The 20,816-nt window shown below is 38.9% G+C and overlaps 1 protein-coding gene across 1 annotated transcript in view; it reads left to right on the top strand.

Moving 5' to 3' along the window:
- Positions 1-20,579, top strand: part of YY1 (YY1 transcription factor) — a 111,601-nt gene extending 91,022 nt beyond the window's left edge. The window contains exons 3-5 of the mRNA XM_053697460.1: positions 3,178-3,238; positions 5,771-5,929; positions 18,645-20,579. Coding sequence (XP_053553435.1) covers positions 3,178-3,238; positions 5,771-5,929; positions 18,645-18,827 — 403 coding nt within the window. The 3' untranslated portion in view covers positions 18,828-20,579. The remainder of the gene's footprint in view (positions 1-3,177; positions 3,239-5,770; positions 5,930-18,644) is intronic.
- Positions 20,580-20,816: the final 237 nt, after the last annotated feature.

The raw sequence follows: 20,816 nt of genomic DNA, 5'->3' as shown, positions 1-20,816 counted from the left end.
TTGGAGGGTAAGGAGGGATCCCATACTGCAGAAAACATAAAAAATATTTTTTATTGCCTTCAAATTTGATATTGGCAGATTGTTTGCCGGTACCCAAGATGGGGGTGAGGGGTGAAAGAGAGCTGTTTGGGGGGGATCAGGGGGGTGGGAGGGTAATCTCTACACTAATGCTAAAATTAACAAGCTACCTGATCAACACCTTCACTGCTAGGAATAATTAGAAGTGTGGTGCACAGCTGCAGTTAGCCTTCTAATTCGCAAAAAGCAATGGCAAAGCCGTGCATTTTTGCTATTTCTTAACTAACGGGATCCCAGAGAAGCTTTTACAACCATTTTGTGTCATGATTGCACAAGCGGTGAAATGGTGGCATAAAATATACTAAAATAGGCCTAGATCAATACCATGGGTCTACTTTATAAAAAAAAAAAAAAAAAAAAAAAAAAAAGGTATAGTTTTGACAGGTAACAATAAGGCTCTATTTCTATTTAAATGGAGTGATAGCAAAGATGCTAAAAATTCTCTGGTATTTTGGGCAGGTTCTTCTATGAAAACCCCAGTAGTGAAGCAGTTAAGGACTTATCTTTTTGGGGATTGATACAATTTTCCCCACAGCTGTTAGCAGACAGTATTCCAAGGAAGATTACCAGGTTTCCAGTTGCCTTGAATCAGTGAGCAGAGACACTGCAAGATCTCTGCCTCCTCATCAGCCCCAAGGCAGAACATACTGTGATCTGAGATGTCATTGCAGAAAATGCAGCATGTCTGCAGAAAGAACTGGGCACGTACAGGAACTATTAGTGCTTTAACACCAGGCTGTTCTCCTCCAATAGCACTGTGCTCTGGCTGCACTTAAGTTTTCCTTAACACGGCGCAGCACTGTTGGAAGAGAACAGTCAAATTTGGAGTAACAGAGCAGTAGCACACTGATTATAGTCTCTCAGGAATTTATTTAACCCGCCCCCTAGCCTTTCCCAGTCTGCAAACCTGTGACTCCTGAATGTAAGACGTTGTGAGCAATGCACCTCGTAATTATTACCTTTTTGTCTTATGATTGTGATGTTTAGACCAAGAGCAAAAGAAACAAGTTTATTGGAGACATTTTAAAAACTTAACAAAATTTCATTGATTCTCTTTGCAACTTATTTGCAATGCAATTTTCAACTGCTGCAATATATTATAAAACTTTAAAAATTGCTTTATTCTCAAGTTAATCAACATATTGCAGCTGAGCTGGTGCTTTAGTGTAACTGCCTAATTTAAAATCAAATTTCATTTAAAAATTAAATGCAGAAAAATTTCACCAAATTCTCATCACAAAAAGAGAAAAAAAGTTCTGCCTCTTGGCTCATCAGCACAACGGAGTGCTTCAATCTTTGTGAGTAATTTGTACACATTGGGAAGTTAGTTGGCTCTTATCACCAACTTTATAGCATCGATCTGCACAATGATGCGCCTTCTTTTATTTTTAGACTGTCATTCTTACAGCAATCTCCTTCATTTTACATTGATATGAGACCTACACTTACAGCAGAAGACAGCTTAAAAGATTATGTATCCAGGGGATGAAATTTTGTATCAAGGCGTGCATGCCCAATAGGTAATTTGGTAGCACCAAGTGTACTAAGGGACAAGGTTAAGACCAGCAGTAGCTGGTTGAATGTCAAAGGGCACTTTAAATGCCACTATTCCAAATGCATAGCATGCAAATACAGCAAGGTTTCCTCCAGCTTTCAATCAAAGAAGACAAACCGGGTCTTTGATCTTGCTAACTGCACCAATTGCAGGACCACTTTTGTGGTCTATTTGGTGGAATGCTCATCATGCAATGGGCAGTATGCCGGATGTACGACTAGGGAAGCACGCTCCAGAATAAGGGAGCACTTGAATGACATCTCCCACGATAATGAGTGGTCTGGACTCACAGCACTTTATAACTGTACATGGAGGTGATGTGACATCACTTTCATGGCAAGTGATTGAGTGTGTTCAGAACCCCCCAAGAGGTGGGCACAGGACGGCACGGTTGATGCTAACGTGAAGCATTTTGGATCTTCAAATTGAAGCCTAGGAGACCCCACGGCTTCAATATAGAGGGAGATGTTATACATTTCTGGAAAAGTTAATTGCATCCCTCAGCCTGTAGAGCAATTTTAGAGTATACCAAGTGTTCCATGAGGCCTGTGACCTAATACGGATTAAAGTAAGGGATGTCAGTAATCATGCACTTATGACCTATTTGAGTTAATGAGATAGTGAATAGATAACCTCTGTTATCATGTAGATAGGATTGTAAATATTAATATAGTTTTTTTATTTATTCCATCCTTATATTGACAGGGGTTAAGAATATATACGTATGTATGAAATTACAATACAACTAAATATTCTGAATAGACACATTTTTTAGAGGTTTATCTAAGATTGAAAAAACATTAACATAAATTGAAGGTTGGGACAGATGCGCATGGTGGTGTAAAGTAGCTCTAAGGAATTTAGCAAGCATCCTTATGTTGTGCAAATAGAGGTCTGTATACCTAACATTAGGATTAAGATAATCATAGAGGTAAGAATGTTTAACACCATTTAAATAACAATAATAAATGCTTTGTGCATATCATATAGTTATCTCTATGTTTACTTAAGTTGATGTTATACGGATCAACTAATTACATTTGAATTTATATAGGTTAAATGTTAGACACTGAGCAAAGGTACTGAAGGGGTTAATCACTAAGATACCTTGGACCAATAGGAATATAGTTACAGGTATTTAAGGCAGAATACAATGGCAGCCAATCATATCCACGAATAAGGAACTACCGAAACATGTAGGACTGATTGATCCTTGGCCATGATATGCCTGCTCAGTTGTTTTTAAGGCATGTTGCCTAATTATTATTTTTTTGCTGATGGAGGAGAATTGAAAGAATAAAAAGAAGCTTTTTGAACTTTCGCTGTGTTCTATTGTTCTACCTTCATTACACAGCCTGAGGGATTCAGTGAGTCTGTGTTGTGTCTTTGTAGCTGAAGATGTTTACACAGATCTGCTGTTCATTAAATAGCATTGGTGAGTTAATGTTAGTGCTTTAGCCAGTGTATAACATGGATATGTTCTTAAATAAAATAAAACCTTTTTGAATACATAACTTAATATAATCTTTTGTTTCTGTTCCAAGAATGAAACCGAGAAAAATCAAAGAAGATGATGCACCAAGGACGATTGCTTGTCCTCACAAAGTAAGTGCTTTCAAATTGAACTTTTCTGAAAGCTTATAAGGGACAGGAAACCCGCAATTTTTTTTTCTTACATGATTCAGATAGAACATACAATTTTAAACAACTTTTCAATTTACTTCTGTTCTCTAATTTGCTTCATTGTTTAGGTATCCTTTGTTGAAAAGCAAAGCTAGGTAGGACCTGGGTGCTATTTGCTGATTGATGTCTGCAAAGCTATGCTTTTTAGCAAATTTATACATAAATAATAAAGCAAATTAGATAATAGAAGTATATTGGAAAGTTGTTTAAAATTGTATGCTCTATATGAACCATGAAAGAAAAAAAGAGATTCATGTGCCTTTAAAGTAGGGATGGGAATCCTTGGCCCTCTGTTTCAGAACTACATTACCCATGATGCTTAGGCACTCTGAAGTCCAGTTGAGCATCATGGGAAATGTAGTTCTGAAACATCTAGAGGGTCAAGGTTCCCCATCCCTGCTTTAAAGGGATACTAATTTAAAACAAATTAAAGATCTTGTATACTGTATTGCTATTGATCTTCAATATTCTTAGCTGAGTATTTTTATCTTATTTCCCTTAAATAGAACGAGCTATGGCACTTATCAAGCAACCTCAGCGGCACAACTTTTTTTTTTTTTTTTTTTTTACACTAAATTTTCTTCAGGTCATTTTGAAATTTTAAATTAAATTTATATTAGGCAGTTACACTGAAGCACCATCTCAATTGCAATGTGTTGATTAACTGGAGAATAAAGCAATTTTTTAAGTTTAATAATATATTGAAGCAGTTGAAAATCTCATTGCAAGTTATATGCAGAGAGAAAAAAAGTTGTCGTTTTTTTGTGTTTTTTTTTTTTTAAATGTCTTGAATAAAATAGTTTCCTTTGCTCTTGTTCTAATATCACATAATAATGTAATCGTAAAAAATGGGCATTGCTCACAAGAATGTCTTGTGACCAGGAAAGGTTAAGGGGTGGGGTTATAAAAATCTATGATTTCCAGTCCTGATACATATTTGACTGTTCTCTTCAAACATTGCTTTTCTCTGGTTGCACTGTTATGGAAACTTAACACAATGCAGCCAGAGCACAGCACTGTCTGAAGAGAACAGCCTGATGCGGAGCAGCAATGCAAACCGATAGAGCTTAACAGTTCCTGCATGTGTCCCGTTCTTTCTGCAGACATGCTGAATTTTCTGCGATGACATCTCAAATCGCAGCATGTTCTGCCTTGGGGCAAGCAACTACAGTGTAGTGTGATGCAAGGTAACTCATTCAAGGGACATTTTACACTAGATTTTTCTTTGCATAAATGTTTTGTAGATGATCCATTTATATAGCCCATCTGGGTGTGTGTTTGTAACAATGTATAGATTTGCTTATTTTTTTTAATAACATTGGGATGATTTTCAGACTCCTAACCAAGCCCCACAGTGTCAGATGTATACATGCGTTTACAGACTACTGCTGGCTCCTGTTTATGTTGTCTGTCTTTTCATATGCAGGTAATTGGGGGAGGGGGGAGTGTGTTCTCTTCTTGTTTTTCAAGCCCCTTTCACTGGGTTTCCTAATCAACAGGGACTTATACGTGCATGTTCACATTAATGAGGAAGTCCAATCTGAACGGATCTTATTCAGCCGTAGCCCAGAGAATTACTGGAATAGCGTAGTCTTATTCAGTTGGGGGGTGGGGGGTATTTTAAAACTATTTTTTTCTTTCTTTTTTTTTTTTTTACTTTTAGCTAAGTAGTCTAAGTGTTGGTTAAGCAAAACTGGGGAATAACGGTATTATAATCTATCTTTTTAAACAATAAATATTGGTGTGTAGACCATTACTTAAAGGGACAGTCTACTCCAAAAGTTTTATTGTTTAAAAAAAATAGATCATCTCTTTATAACCCATTTCCCAGTGTTGGACAACCAGCATGGTTATATCGATATACTTTTTTACCTCTGTGATTACCTTGTATCTAAGCCTTATCCGACAGCCCCTTAATCACATGGTTATTTATTATCTACTTGCATTTAAGCTAATAAGTGCAGTGTCAGACACAACTCCATGGGAGAGAGCACATTGTTATCTATATGGCTCACATGAATTAGCAGTCTCTTGTCGTGAAAAGCAAATCAAAAAGAATGTGATAAGGCTATCTGTAGTGTTGGTTGTGCAAAACCGGGGAATGGGTAATAAAGGGATTATCTTTTTAAACAATAACAATTCTGGTGTAGACTGTCCCTTTTTTTTTATTAATCTTAAAAAAATTGATTTTTTTTTTAATCGTAAAAATAATCATCTAACTAATCGATTACGAAAATAATAGTTGGTTGTAGCCTATTTGTATCACAAAAGTTTAATTTTTATTTTCATGTCCGTTTTTAAAAAAACCTGAGATGTACGTTAGGTAAATGACTTCACGGCATCTGCAATTTAGCCGTTCTAACAAGATATTGCTGTATTGTTTCTTTCGGCTAATAGAGAACTTATTGGTGCTATACTTAACATATACTTAATTAGTTTTATTATTTCTTACAGGGATGTACAAAAATGTTCAGGGATAATTCTGCAATGAGGAAACATTTACACACGCACGGCCCAAGAGTACATGTTTGTGCAGAATGCGGGAAAGCCTTTGTAGAAAGCTCGAAGCTGAAGAGACATCAATTGGTTCACACTGGCGAGAAACCATTTCAGGTAAGAAGTGGAATCTAATCAGATAGAACAAGATAGGGAAGGGAGCGCTAAAAAGGCTAAAATATCTAAAAGATAATACAATTTATTATATAAGCACAATAAAAACAGCAGCAGCAAATCAAACTTAAATAAAATGAACAAATACAACTAAAAAATGTTGTCACATATAAGACAATAGTTAAAACCTACATGGATCCATGATATGTCATGAAAGGTAAGTTACAATGTAACAATACGGGTAATATTGCGCAAATTGGCAATGATGTGCAAAGTAGCGAATGTATGCAAATAAAATGAAACAAAAGTGGGTGGTTACCTAATCATAAAATAATTCCAAATATTTAAAGATAAACAAGAGTGAGTGGTGTAAGTGGCAATCACAAAAATAACTTGGTGTCCGTGGAAAAATATAACTTGGTGTAAAAGAAACAATATAACTTGGTGTAAGTGAAACAATAACACCAAAATATCAGTAACAGTGAAATCAAAAAACAAAATCAAAGTTAAATAGTGTCCAAAGTACAATACAGTCCAAAAGAGTCCAAATGTGATTATCCTAATGGGGAGGTAGTCTCATATATCCATCTTTAAAGTGGGAAAAAAACATCAAAAAAAGAATCACACCAAATGTGTAATAATCCAAAAGAATATCCAAAAAGGCAAAGTTAAAGACAAAAACAAAAAATCAAAAGAGAAAACAGTAGTTTATCCTATGAAAAAAATCAATGCAAAAACGATGTAACCTGAAATGAAACAAAAATACAATAGTGCAATACAGTTTGTACACTTTGCTAATAGTAGAAATAAGCTCACCAGTATGTCAACGCGTTTCGGCCTTGTCTAGACCTTTTTCAAGACTATTGTTTGCATTGTTTTTTCATTGATTTTTTCATAGGATAAACCACCGTTTTCTCTTTTTGATTTTTTGTTTTTGTCTTTAACTTTGCCTTTTTGTATATTCATTTGGATTATTACACATTTGGTGTGATTCTTTTTTGATGTTTTTTTCCACTTTGAAGATGTGTATATGAGACTACCTCCCCATTAGGATAATCACATTTGGACTCTTTTGGACTGTATTGTACTTTGGACACTATTTAACTTTGATTTTGTTTTTTTATTTCACTGTTACTGATATTTTGACACCAAGTTATATTTTTCCACGGACACCAAGTTATTTTTGTGATTGCCACTCACTCTTGTTTATCTTTAAATATTTGGAATTATTTTATGTATGGGTAACCACCCACTTTTGTTTCATTTTATTTGCATACATTCGCTACTTTGCACAACATCATTGCCAATTTGCGCAATATTACCCATATTGTTACATTGTAACTTACCTTTCATGACATATCATGGATCCATGCCGCAATTCATTTTCAATGACCAAAATCTCTACTTATTGCCTTATTTTGAGGAGATTGCGCTCAGACTTGTTGGAGTAGACTGGGCTGGCCACTGTCATTTAGTAAACCTGGTGTTGTTTTGCTGTTTATCACCTCTGCTGAGGACAATTGGGGGCAGGTACATAGTAGTCAAAGGCTTGTGAAGTTTGTATTTAGAGCCCAGTTCCAGTTCTTATCGTTCAAAAACCCACAATATTCAGAACTAAAATATGTGTGTGTAAAATAAAAAATTTAAATTATGAATACAATCTTACTGTTATGTTTTTTAATTTGACTATTATGATCTTAAAGGGACAGTAAAATTGTATTTACCTTAATGTATTTCCAATGACTTGTTATACCAGCTGTATAAAATGTATAAGAATTTTAGGTTTATTTTTCTCCAACATAGGTGTGTCCGGTCCACGGCGTCATCCTTACTTGTGGGATATTCTCTTCCCCAACAGGAAATGGCAAAGAGCCCAGCAAAGCTGGTCACATGATCCCTCCTAGGCTCCGCCTTCCCCAGTCATTCTCTTTGCCGTTGCACAGGCAACATCTCCACGGAGATGGCTCAGAGTTTTTTTGGTGTTTAAATGTAGTTTTTATTCTTCTATCAAGAGTTTGTTATTTTAAAATAGTGCTGGTATGTACTATTTACTCTGAAACAGAAAAGAGATGAAGATTTCTGTTTGTAAGAGGAAAATGATTTTAGCAACCGTTACTAAAATCGATGGCTGTTTCCACACAGGACTGTTGAGATGAATTAACTTCAGTTGGGGGAAACAGTGTGCAGACTTGCTGCTTGAAGTATGACACATTTCTAACAAGACTTGGTAATGCTGGAAGCTGTCATTTTCCCTATGGGATCCGGTAAGCCATTTTCTTAATAAGAACAAAGGGCTTCACAAGGGCTTTAAAGACTGGTAGACATTTTTCTGGGCTAAAACGATTACTTTATAAGCATTTTTAATAGATTATAGCTTTGAGGAGTTATTTTAATCTTGGGAATTATGTTAAAAAAACGGCAGGCACTGTATTGGACACCTTTTTCACTGGGGGCCTTTTCTAATCATAGGCAGAGCCTCATTTTCGCGCCACTAATGCGCAGTTGTTTTTGGGAAGCAAGGCATGCAGATGCATGTGTGAGGAGCTCAGATACACAGAAAAAGTTTACTGAAGGCGTCATTTGGTATCGTATTCCCCTCTGGGCTTGGTTGGGTCTCAGCAAAGCAGATACCAGGGACTGTATAGGGGTTAAATGTAAAAACGGCTCCGGTTCCGTTATTTTAAGAGTTAAAGCTTTCAAATTTGGTGTGCAATACTTTTAAGGCTTTAAGACACTGTGGTGAAATTTTGGTGAATTTTGAACGATTCCTTCATACTTTTTTTCATATTCAGTAATAAAGTGTGTTCAGTTTAAAATTTAAAGTGACAGTAACGGTTTTATTTTAAAACGTTTTTTGTGATTTGTTATCAAGTTTATGCCTGTTTAACATGTCTGAACTATCAGATAGACTATGTTCTGTATGTGGGGAAGCCAAGGTTCCTTCTCATTTAAATAGATGTGATGTATGTGACAAACAATTTAGGGAAAATGATGCCCAAGATGATTCCTCAAGTGAGGGGAGTAAGCATGGTACTGCATCATCCCCTCCTGTGTCTACGCCAGTCTTGCCCACTCAGGAGGCCCCTAGTACATCTAGTGCGCCAATACTTCTTACTATGCAACAATTAACGGCTGTAATGGATAATTCTATTAAAAACATTTTAGCCAAAATGCCCACTTATCAGCGTAAGCGCGACTGCTCTGTTTTAGATACTGAAGAGCATGAGGACGCTGATGATAATGGTTCTGACATGCCCTTACACCAGTCTGAAGGGGCCAGGGAGGTTTTGTCTGAGGGAGAAATTTCAGATTCAGGAAAAATTTCTCATCAAGCTGAACCTGATGTTATTACATTCAAATTTAAATTGGAACATCTCCGCGCTCTGCTTAAGGAGGTGTTATCTACTCTGGATGATTGTGACAATTTGGTCATTCCAGAGAAATTATGTAAGATGGACAAGTTCCTAGAGGTCCCGGTGCCCCCCGAAGCTTTTCCTATACCCAAGCGGGTGGCGGACATTGTAAATAAAGAATGGGAAAGGCCCGGCATACCTTTTGTCCCTCCCCCTATATTTAAGAAATTGTTTCCTATGGTCGACCCCAGAAAGGACTTATGGCAGACAGTCCCCAAGGTCGAGGGGGCGGTTTCTACTCTAAACAAACGCACTACTATCCCTATAGAAGATAGTTGTGCTTTCAAAGATCCTATGGATAAAAAATTAGAGGGTTTGCTTAAAAAGATGTTTGTTCAGCAAGGTTACCTCTACAACCAATTTCATGCATGGTTCCTGTCACTACAGCAGCGTGTTTCTGGTTTGATGAACTAGAAAAGTCGCTCAATAAAGAATCTTCTTATGAGGAGGTTATGGACAGAGTTCAAGCTCTTAAATTGGCTAACTCTTTTACTTTGGACGCCACTTTGCAATTAGCTAGATTAGCGGCGAAAAATTCAGGTTTTGCTATTGTGGCGCGCAGAGCGCTTTGGCTAAAGTCTTGGTCAGCGGATGCGTCCTCCAAGAACAAATTGCTTAACATACCTTTCAAGGGGAAAACGCTGTTTGGCCCTGATTTGAAAGAGATTATTTCAGATATCACTGGGGGAAAGGGCCACGCCCTTCCTCAGGATAGGTCTTTTAAGGCTAAAAATAAACCAAATTTTCGTCCCTTTCGTAGAAACGGACCAGCCTCAAATTCTACATCCTCTAAGCAAGAGGGTAATACTTCTCAAACCAAGCCAGCCTGGAGGCCAATGCAAGGCTGGAACAAAGGTAAGCAGGCCAAGAAACCTGCCACTGCTACCAAGACAGCATGAGATGTTGGCCCCCGATCCGGGACCGGATCTGGTGGGGGGCAGACTTTCTCTCTTCGCTCAGGCTTGGGCAAGAGATGTTCTGGATCCTTGGGCACTAGAAATAGTATCCCAAGGTTATCTTCTGGAATTCAAGGAGCTACCCCCAAGGGGAAGGTTCCACAGGTCTCAATTGTCTTCAGACCACATAAAAAGACAGGCATTCTTACATTGTGTAGAAGATCTGTTAAAAATGGGAGTGATTCATCCTGTTCCGTTAGGAGAACAAGGGATGGGATTCTACTCCAATCTGTTCATAGTTCCCAAAAAAGAGGGAACATTCAGACCAATCTTAGATCTCAAGATCCTAAACAAATTTCTCAGGGTTCCATCGTTCAAAATGGAAACCATTCGGACAATTCTTCCTACCATCCAGGAAGGTCAATTCATGACCACGGTGGATTTAAAGGATGCGTATCTACATATTCCTATCCACAAGGAGCATCATCGGTTCCTAAGGTTCGCCTTTCTGGACAAACATTACCAGTTCGTGGCACTTCCATTCGGATTAGCCACTGCTCCAAGGATTTTCACAAAGGTACTAGGGTCCCTTCTAGCGGTGCTAAGACCAAGGGGCATTGCAGTAGTACCTTACTTGGACGACATACTGATTCAAGCGTCGTCTCTGCCACAGGCAAAGGCTCATACGGACATTGTCCTAGCCTTTCTCAGATCTCACGGGTGGAAAGTGAACGTAGAAAAAAGTTCTCTATCCCCGTCAACAAGAGTTCCCTTCTTGGGAACAATATTAGACTCCTTAGAAATGAAGATTTTTCTGACAGAGGCCAGAAAATCAAAACTTCTAAACTCTTGTCAAGTACTTCATTCTGTTCTTCTTCCTTCCATTGCGCAGTGCATGGAAGTAATAGGTTTGATGGTTGCGGCAATGGACATAGTTCCTTTTGCGCAAATTCATCTAAGACCATTACAACTGTGCATGCTCAGACAGTGGAATGGGGATTATACAGACTTGTCTCCGACGATCCAAGTAGATCAGAGGACCAGAGATTCACTCCGTTGGTGGCTGACCCTGGACAACCAGTCACAAGGGATGAGCTTCCGCAGACCAGAGTGGGTCATTGTCACGACCGACGCCAGTCTGGTGGGCTGGGGCGCGGTCTGGGAACCCCTGAAAGCTCAGGGTCTATGGTCTCGGGAAGAATCTCTTCTCCCGATAAACATTCTGGAACTAAGAGCGATATTCAATGCTCTCAAGGCTTGGCCTCAACTAGCAAAGGCCAAATTCATAAGGTTTCAATCAGACAACATGACGACTGTTGCATATATCAACCATCAGGGGGGAACAAGGAGTTCCCTGGCGATGGAAGAAGTGACCAAAATAATTCGATGGGCGGAGATTCACTCCTGCCACTTGTCTGCAATCCACATCCCAGGAGTGGAAAATTGGGAAGCGGATTTTCTGAGTCGTCAGACATTTCATCCGGGGGAGTGGGAACTCCATCCGGAAATCTTTGCCCAAATAACTCAATTATGGGGCATTCCAGACATGGATCTGATGGCGTCTCGTCAGAACTTCAAGGTTCCTTGCTACGGGTCCAGATCCAGGGATCCCAAGGCGACTCTAGTGGATGCACTAGTAGCGCCCTGGACCTTCAACCTAGCTTATGTATTCCCACCGTTTCCTCTCATTCCCAGGCTGGTAGCCAGGATCAATCAGGAGAGGGTTTCGGTGATCTTGATAGCTCCTGCGTGGCCACGCAGAACTTGGTATGCAGACCTGGTGAATATGTCATCGGCTCCACCATGGAAGCTACCTTTGAGACAGGACCTTCTTGTTCAAGGTCCGTTCGAACATCCGAATCTGGCCTCACTCCAACTGACTGCTTGGAGATTGAACGCTTGATTTTATCAAAGCGTGGGTTCTCAGATTCTGTCATTGATACTCTTATTCAGGCTAGAAAGCCTGTAACTAGAAAAATTTACCATAAAATATGGAAAAAATATATCTGTTGGTGCGAATCTAAAGGATTCCCATGGAACAAGATTAAGATTCCTAAGATTCTATCCTTTCTACAAGAGGGTTTGGAGAAAGGATTATCTGCAAGTTCTTTGAAGGGACAGATTTCTGCTTTATCTGTTTTACTTCACAAAAAGCTGGCGGCTGTGCCAGATGTTCAAGCTTTTGTTCAGGCTCTGGTTAGAATCAAGCCTGTTTACAAACCTTTGACTCCTCCTTGGAGTCTCAATTTAGTTTTTTCAGTTCTTCAAGGGGTTCCGTTTGAACCCTTACATTCCGTAGATATTAAGTTATTATCTTGGAAAGTTTTGTTTTTGGTTGCAATTTCTTCTGCCAGAAGAGTTTCAGAGTTATCTGCTCTGCAGTGTTCTCCTCCTTATCTGGTGTTCCATGCAGATAAGGTGGTTTTGCGTACTAAACCTGGTTTTCTTCCGAAAGTTGTTTCTAACAAGAATATTAACCAGGAGATAGTTGTGCCTTCTTTGTGTCCGAATCCAGTTTCAAAGAAGGAACGTTTGTTGCACAATTTGGATGTAGTTCGTGCTCTAAAATTCTATTTAGAGGCTACAAAGGATTTCAGACAAACATCTTCCTTGTTTGTTGTTTATTCTGGTAAAAGGAGAGGTCAAAAAGCAACTTCTACCTCTCTCTCTTTTTGGCTTAAAAGCATCATCCGATTGGCTTATGAGACTGCCGGACGGCAGCCTCCTGAAAGAATCACAGCTCACTCCACTAGGGCTGTGGCTTCCACATGGGCCTTCAAGAACGAGGCTTCTGTTGATCAGATATGTAAGGCAGCGACTTGGTCTTCACTGCACACTTTTACCAAATTTTACAAATTTGATACTTTTGCTTCTTCGGAGGCTATTTTTGGGAGAAAGGTTTTGCAAGCCGTGGTGCCTTCCATCTAGGTGACCTGATTTGCTCCCTCCCATCATCCGTGTCCTAAAGCTTTGGTATTGGTTCCCACAAGTAAGGATGACGCCGTGGACCGGACACACCTATGTTGGAGAAAACAGAATTTATGCTTACCTGATAAATTACTTTCTCCAACGGTGTGTCCGGTCCACGGCCCGCCCTGGTTTTTAATCAGGTCTGATGAATTATTTTCTCTAACTACAGTCACCACGGTATCATATGATTTCTCCTATGCATATTCCTCCTTTACGTCGGTCGAATGACTGGGGAAGGCGGAGCCTAGGAGGGATCATGTGACCAGCTTTGCTGGGCTCTTTGCCATTTCCTGTTGGGGAAGAGAATATCCCACAAGTAAGGATGACGCCGTGGACCGGACACACCGTTGGAGAAAGTAATTTATCAGGTAAGCATAAATTCTGTTGTGTATATGAAATAGCTGGTTTTGTGCTTTGAAACCACAGCATATTACAGTGGGTTGAGCTTGCAGGTAAAATAAAATCTCATTGTTATCACTTTGTGTACACACACATGCTTCCTTATCTTTGTCTGTAAAGCAAGGCTCAATATTTATAGAGAACAATGGAAAATTATAATTTCCTTCCTAAGATAGGGAGAGCCCACGGCTTTATTCCTTACTGTTGAGAAATACAACAGCTGACCACCAGGAGGAGGCAAAGACACCGCAGCCAAAGGCTTAAATATCCTCCTCCCACTTCCTCATTACCCTAGTCATTCTTTGCCTTTCGTCACGTTAGGAGGTGGCAGAGAAGTGTCGGAAGATTCGGAGAGTCCTGAAAAAGGGTATCTGGACTGGAGTTTTAAGTAGTCATGTTGACCTCTGTGAGAGTATTGATTAAAGTTAGTCTGTAAATGCAGGGAAAGTTTTTCTGCTAAACCATCCAGACTACTGCTAACCGCTCCTAAGCAATCAGTGTTGACGAGTTTCACTGTCTGTTTTCTCTCACTCAAGTCCATGTCAGGAACGCTGCTATAAGACTGGTACACTTGAGAGGCTGTGTTCTGTTCTACAGCATGGATCCTGGAGGTAAGATTGTTTAAATTTTTACACATAAAACGCTATAATAGGGTCACAGTGTGGCTCCTTTATACCTTGTAAGGATCCAGGGTTAATATCTTCTGAAGAGTGTTTATTGAACAGTTGGGGTTAATTAATCAGTGTATTAATTATTTACATGCTGCTTTGTGTGATTTTATTTCCTGGGTTGATAGACTGAGTTTTTGGCCTGAACAAACAGGTTTCACTTTGTTTTTGAAAGTGTTGCACAGCTCCTATTACTTGCTGTACTTGTAATAACAAGGGAAGTACTGTCTTGCACTCCATGTGACAGGGTGTGGTCTATGTTTATTTTCTCCATTCCAGCTGAGACTTGAACCTGAGGAAGAGCGTTTCCTCTAAAGGTGCAGTTTTCTATAATAAAATAACGTTTTTATTTGTGTCCTCCTGAGGGTATAACTTGCGCTATGGAGGACTCTGACATGTTAGAAGGTACTCCATCTATACTAAATCCTACCTGTTTATATTGTGAGTAGGCCGTGGTTTTCCCGCCCACTCAATTATGTTCAACATGCCTTAACACCAATCTAAAGACTTAGCATCCCGTGAGATTACTACCCTTGCTACATTTTCCACTCCACATGCAGTTCCCCGTAGCACGTCTAATCCTCCATCCGGAGGGGGCCTTCTTCCTGCGAACTTTGCCGCGCAGTTACAAATGGCGGTGTCTGCGGCTCTCAGTGAATTACCTTGCTCTAACAAACGCAAGAGAGAGGTTAAATATAGCTCTCCTAACCCAGAGTCCTCTAAATATGTCCCAGGTATCCGATGATCAGTTAACCTCTGTAGCTTCAGAGGGTGAACTTTCTAAGTCGGAGTCCATAGCGTCTAAGCCTCCTGCTGCAGAGGAACCGTCCTTTAGATTTAAAATAGAGCACTTGCATTTTTTATTAAAGGATGTTCTGTCTATCTTAGAGGTTCCAGAGGCCGTGCTACCTGAAGAACCTACGATACCTAAATTAGACAGAGTTTACGAACACTGGAAAGTTCCTTTGACTTTTCCTGTGCCGGTTAAGATGGAGAAATTTTTTAAGAACGAATGGGAAAGAATTGTTTTTTCCCCCTTGTCTACTTTTAAAAATTTGTTCCCGGACTTTCAACTGGATTTGTGGGGCTCCATTCCTAAGGTGGGTGGTTCTATCTCTACGCTTGCTAAACGTACTACTATACCTCTTAAGGATAGTTCTCCGTTCAGAGAGCCGATAGATAAGAAAATGGGAAACCTTTTTGAGAAAGATGTTTCAACATACGTGATTTTTGTTTCAACTGGCGGCAGCGGTTGCCGGAGCGGATACTTACTGGTGCGATTCTTTGTCGGAACTCATTGAGGTGGAGCCTCCCCTTGAGGATATTCAAGACAGAATTAAAGCTCTGAGAATTGCTAATTCTTTTATATGTGATGCAAACATGCAAATTATTTACCTAAATGCAAATGCCTCTGGCTTTGCGGTCTTAGCATGCCGGGTACTCTGGTTGAAGTCTTGGTCTGCGGATATGACTTCTAAGTCCACACTCCTTTCTCTTCCTTTCAAGGGAAACATTTTATTTTGTCTAGGCCTAGTCTCCATTATTTCTACAATTACCGGAGGCAAGGGTACCTTCCTAATGCAAGATAAGAACAACAAGTCTAAGGGACGACAAACTTCTAATTTTCGTTCTGACAAATCCCAACGACAACAATGCAACCCAAGAGTACTTGGAAGCCGGCTCAGTCCTGGAATAAATCCAAGCAAAATAAGAAGCCTGCCGAAAACAAATCTGCATGAAGGGGCGGCCCCCGATCCAGGATCGGATCGTGTAGGGGGCAGATGCCGGGTTCAAGGACGTACAGGATCCGTGGGTCCTGGAGGTGGTATCTCAGTGATACAAGATAGGCTTCCAATCTCATCCACCAAGGGGCAGATTCCTTCTCTCGAATCTGTCTACCAGAAAAGAGGGATGCCTTTCTAGGGTGCCTTCGGGAGTTGTTGTCCCGTTGCCTATCGAAGAAAGAGGTTTGGGATTTTATTCAAACCTTTTTGTGGTCCCAAAGGAGGGAACGTTCCGCCCAATTCTGTACCTAAAGTGCTTAAACAAATTTCTCAGTGTCCCTTCCTTAAAGATGGAGACGATAAGGTGGTTTTTCCTGGCACAGAGTTAAGGTTGCCAGGATCTTATCTTTTCTCCAGGATGGGCTGGAGAAGAGCCTTTCTGCTAGTTCCTGACTGGACAGATTTCGGCCCTGACGGTTTTATTGCACAAGAGACTGGCTGAGCTTCCAGACGTGCAGTCCTTTTGTTAAGGCTCTGATTAGGATCAGACCTGTGTTTAGATCTGGGGTTCCTCCTTGGAGCCTAAATCTTGTTCTTTGGGTTTTGCAACAGGTTCAGTTTGAGCCTCTGCATTTCGTTGACATCAAATTATCTTGGAAGGTTCTCTTTTTATTGGCTATTGCAGATCTCTGCTTTGCAATGTTAACCCCTCTTATCTGATTTTTTCATGCAGATATGGCAGTTTTACATACTAAATTAGGTTTTCTTTCTAAGGTTATGTCAGATCGCAACATCCAATCAGGAGATTGTGGTTACTTCCTTGTGTCCTAATATTTCTTCATCGAAGGAATACTTACCTCACAATTTGTATGTGGTTCACGCCTTGAAGTTCTATCTTCAGGCTACTAAGGAGTTTATACAATCTTTCTCTTTGTTTGTCTATTCGGGGAAGCGTAAGGGACAGAAGGCTACTTCAAGTTCCCTATCTTTTTGGTTAAGGAGTGTCATCCGTTTAGCTTACGAAACAGCGGGACATTGTCTTCCTGAGAGGATAACGGCTTATTCCACTAGAGCAGTGGCTTCCTCTTGGGCCTTTTAAGAACAAGGCCTCTATGGATCAGATTTGTAAGGCGGCTACCTAGTCCTCCTTACATACTTTTTAAAAAAATTACAAGTTTGATGTTTTTGCTTCGTGTGAAGCAGCTTTCGGGAGAAATGTTTTGCAGGCTGTGGTGCTCTCAGAATAGGGTCCGCCTCTTCCTTTTTGTTCCATCCCGTTATTCATTCAGTGTCCTCTGGAGCTTGGGTATAGTTTTCCCAGCAGTAAGGAATGAAGCCGTGGACTCTCCCTATCTTAGGAAGGAAAACATAATTTATGTTTACCAGATAAATTATTTTCCTTTCGGATAGGGAGAGTCCATGGCCTCTGCACGCTTTTTCTTGTCTATGGACGGTCCCCTATTTATTTTATTCTTCTGGCACCATTTATACCCTAATGTTTCTCCTATTTTTCCTTGTTCCCTGACTGGGGTAATGAGGAAATAGGAGGGATATTTAAGCCTTTAACTGGGGTGTATTTGCCCCCTGGTGGCCATGTGTTGTATTTCCCAACAGTAAGGAATGAATCCGTGGACTCTCCCTATCTGGAAGGAAATAATTTTATCTGGTAAGCATAAATTATGTTTTTATCAGTTATTTCTTCTACACCCCACCAGAAGTGATATTTTTTATGTTTGCTGTGTTTACATTTCCTGTTAATAGCCTGGACTTTAAGGGATAGTAAACCCACATTTTTCTTTCATGATTCAGATAGAGCAGGCAATTTTAAGCAACTTTCTAATTTACTCCTATTTTCAGTTTTTTGGGGTTTTTTTTGTTCTCTTGCTATATTTATTTGAAAAATCAGGAATCTAAGCTAAGGAACCGATCCTGGATAGCACTGTTAATTGGTGGCTACATTTAGCCTCGAATCAGCAAGCACAACCCAGGCCGACTCCTAAGCTTTCTTAATTTTCAAATAAAGATAGCAAGTGAACAAAGAACAATTGATAATAGGAGTAAATTAGAAAATTGCTGCTCTTTCTGAATCATGAAACAAAAAATTGGGGGTTAGTATCCCTTTGACTGTTCCATGCTGTCCTAACTGCGCTGGGCTTTATCGCCATTAGGACGGCATGGAACGTCCTAGCCTTTTGGCTGTTCTGAAGCTATAGCAGCTTCCTAAATAGTATAGTGGCTGGAGGGCGTGCCTAGCGTTATAGGCACTCCCCCATGCCCCAATCTCATCATTGAAATGATACGATTGCATGAACAATAGTGTGATTTTCAATTTTTACTTATTTGTTTACATCAGAACTTTAAGTCCCGGCAGGAAAGGGTTAAGTATAAACTCTCAATATAGGTGGGGATACCACAGGCTAAATCTGCTATTTCAGTTGCTGAAATAAAGGTAAATGAGCTGCTTGTAAACAATCGACTACAATCCACCAGATACAATGGGTGATTGGGAACAAATTAAAGGGGAGAATATTTTTGTGTAAGCTGTCCCTTTAGATAAAGAACAGCGAGGCTCATCATAATTTAGTATTAGCTTTGTTTTTTTCTCAGTCTTTCATTTGCCTTTAACTGCTTTGTTTTCGCTTTTACAGTGCACATTTGAAGGATGTGGAAAGCGCTTCTCATTGGACTTCAATTTGCGCACTCATGTGCGAATCCACACCGGAGACCGGCCCTATGTGTGCCCTTTTGATGGCTGTAACAAGAAGTTTGCTCAGTCAACCAACCTTAAATCTCACATTTTAACACATGCTAAAGCCAAAAATAACCAGTGAAACTCCACAAACGGAAAGACGTCTTATCCTACAAATCATCTTTACAGGTGTATGATAAATATACGCCTCTCCTTTGTGTATGGTTTCCAGGGATGAATTTTAAAAAGAAACATACTCAACTAAAAGACTATTTTGATAATGTACTGTAATACTTATATTAAGAAAAAAATAGAAAGGAAAAAAAAACAACTTTACTATTACAGTGCTTAAGATGCCCTGTTGCCCCCTGTTATCCTGTTTTCTTAAGTGTTTTTGTAAAGTGTTCCTGTACCCAGCTTACCTATCCCAACAGGAGAAGGATGTCGCATTTGCATCAGGACTTTCTACAATATAATAGTAAAAAACAAATTGGACTTTTCACAATTATAAATGGACGCTCACCTGTTGCTAAATTTTATTTTATTTTTTTTTGTCTTGTTTTTTTTGTATTTTCCAAGTGTGCATATTGTACACTTGTTGGGGATATGCTTAGTTATGCTACGTGATTTATTCTGGAGGTTAATAACTTTGCTTGCAGTAGATTTTCTTTAAAAGAATTGGCAGTTACTGTACTAAATACATACTTCAAAAGTATTTTCTTGTAAAAAAAAAAAAAAAAAAGAAAACTTTATATAGGTTTTGTTTCCAATCTTTATTTTTGTTGTATTTTTAGATGTTTACACATTTTGTATAATTGTATCGTATAGTTGTATTGGAATCATGTAGCACCAAATATTAGGTGTGATTTAAGCTTAGTGTTAATACATTAAATTCATTTTAGTCACTTCATTTTGGGGGCAAACTGCCAGATCTGGATATTTGTTGTAATTTCTCTTTACCAGTTCAGTTATAGAAATTGGTGCTCAAAGTTGTAGAATGTATTTTATAGGCACTGGCCTTCCATGAACTGGACTATACATCCTAAACCTGAAAAAGGTAAATTTAAAACGCAGACCCCGAAAAGTGAACTTAGAAAATCTGTACAAGCACGGAGTAATTTAATTTGCTGTCCTAAACCACATTTCTTCAACCTCCCAGAAATGTAATCAAATGTATTTGACTATTCCTCACTGCAAACTTCTACTCAGATAAGGTTTATGGGATGGGATGATTTAAAAAATGATTCTTTAGTTACTAGTTATCTGAGTGGTTGTGTAGTCAAAAAAAAACTAAGCTTTTAAAATACCCATATATTTTTTTTGAGTTTTGTTAATTATTAAATTTGCAAATGTAAAGTATCCCAAAAGAACATATTTTGTCAATTGTATATTATTACACAGATCACATTTTTCTCTTACACTACTGTAGCGTTTAATGTAAGTTTATAAACCAGATTAATGTGCCCTGAGAAACAGCATTTCAACCTACTATATATGGATTAGGGTATGTGTGCAATCTGTTACTTTGCTGACTTTTAGACAGTGAGCTATCGTGTGTGTGGTACCTGTCAAAGGCTGATCAGACGTGGAATTACCTTTAAACTAGGCAAAATTCTAAAGAAAGGAACTGCTTGTAGTTTGACTGATAAGCATGTGATTCATCCCTCTTTCACATCTGTTTTATGCAAAATTATGCTATGTTTTTTTCAGAGTGCTTTGTATCTGGTATGGCAATTAACTTGATACATATTCTGTATACCCAAAAAGTAGTTATCAAAAATATTGGTCATGAAATTTTCTTACCTGTGTTCCACCAAACACTGGGCTTTTATTTTAATTTTATTTTTGTTGTTGATATTTTAATACTGTAAATACATCTATTTCCCAATATGAATTTGAGTTTCTATTCTTTAAATTAAGTTTGGAAAGTGTGTTATGAGCTACTTGCAGTAATTATTTTGACATGGTATTGTAAATTACCAGTGTTTAGATTTAATTTAATTTTTTTAATGTATGGTTTGTGAATTTTTTTTTTATTTGGCAACAAGGGTTTTGTGTGAGATTTTATAAAAATTTTGAACTGTGAAATGCCATGGGGGAAAAATTGGTTTGTCTCTGCAAACAACTTTGT

Source organism: Bombina bombina, chromosome 1 (genome assembly GCF_027579735.1).
Source record: "Bombina bombina isolate aBomBom1 chromosome 1, aBomBom1.pri, whole genome shotgun sequence".
NCBI lineage: Eukaryota > Metazoa > Chordata > Amphibia > Anura > Bombinatoridae > Bombina > Bombina bombina.
The sequence above is the reverse complement of the archived record's forward strand: the minus strand, read 5'-3'. Positions and strand labels throughout refer to the sequence as shown.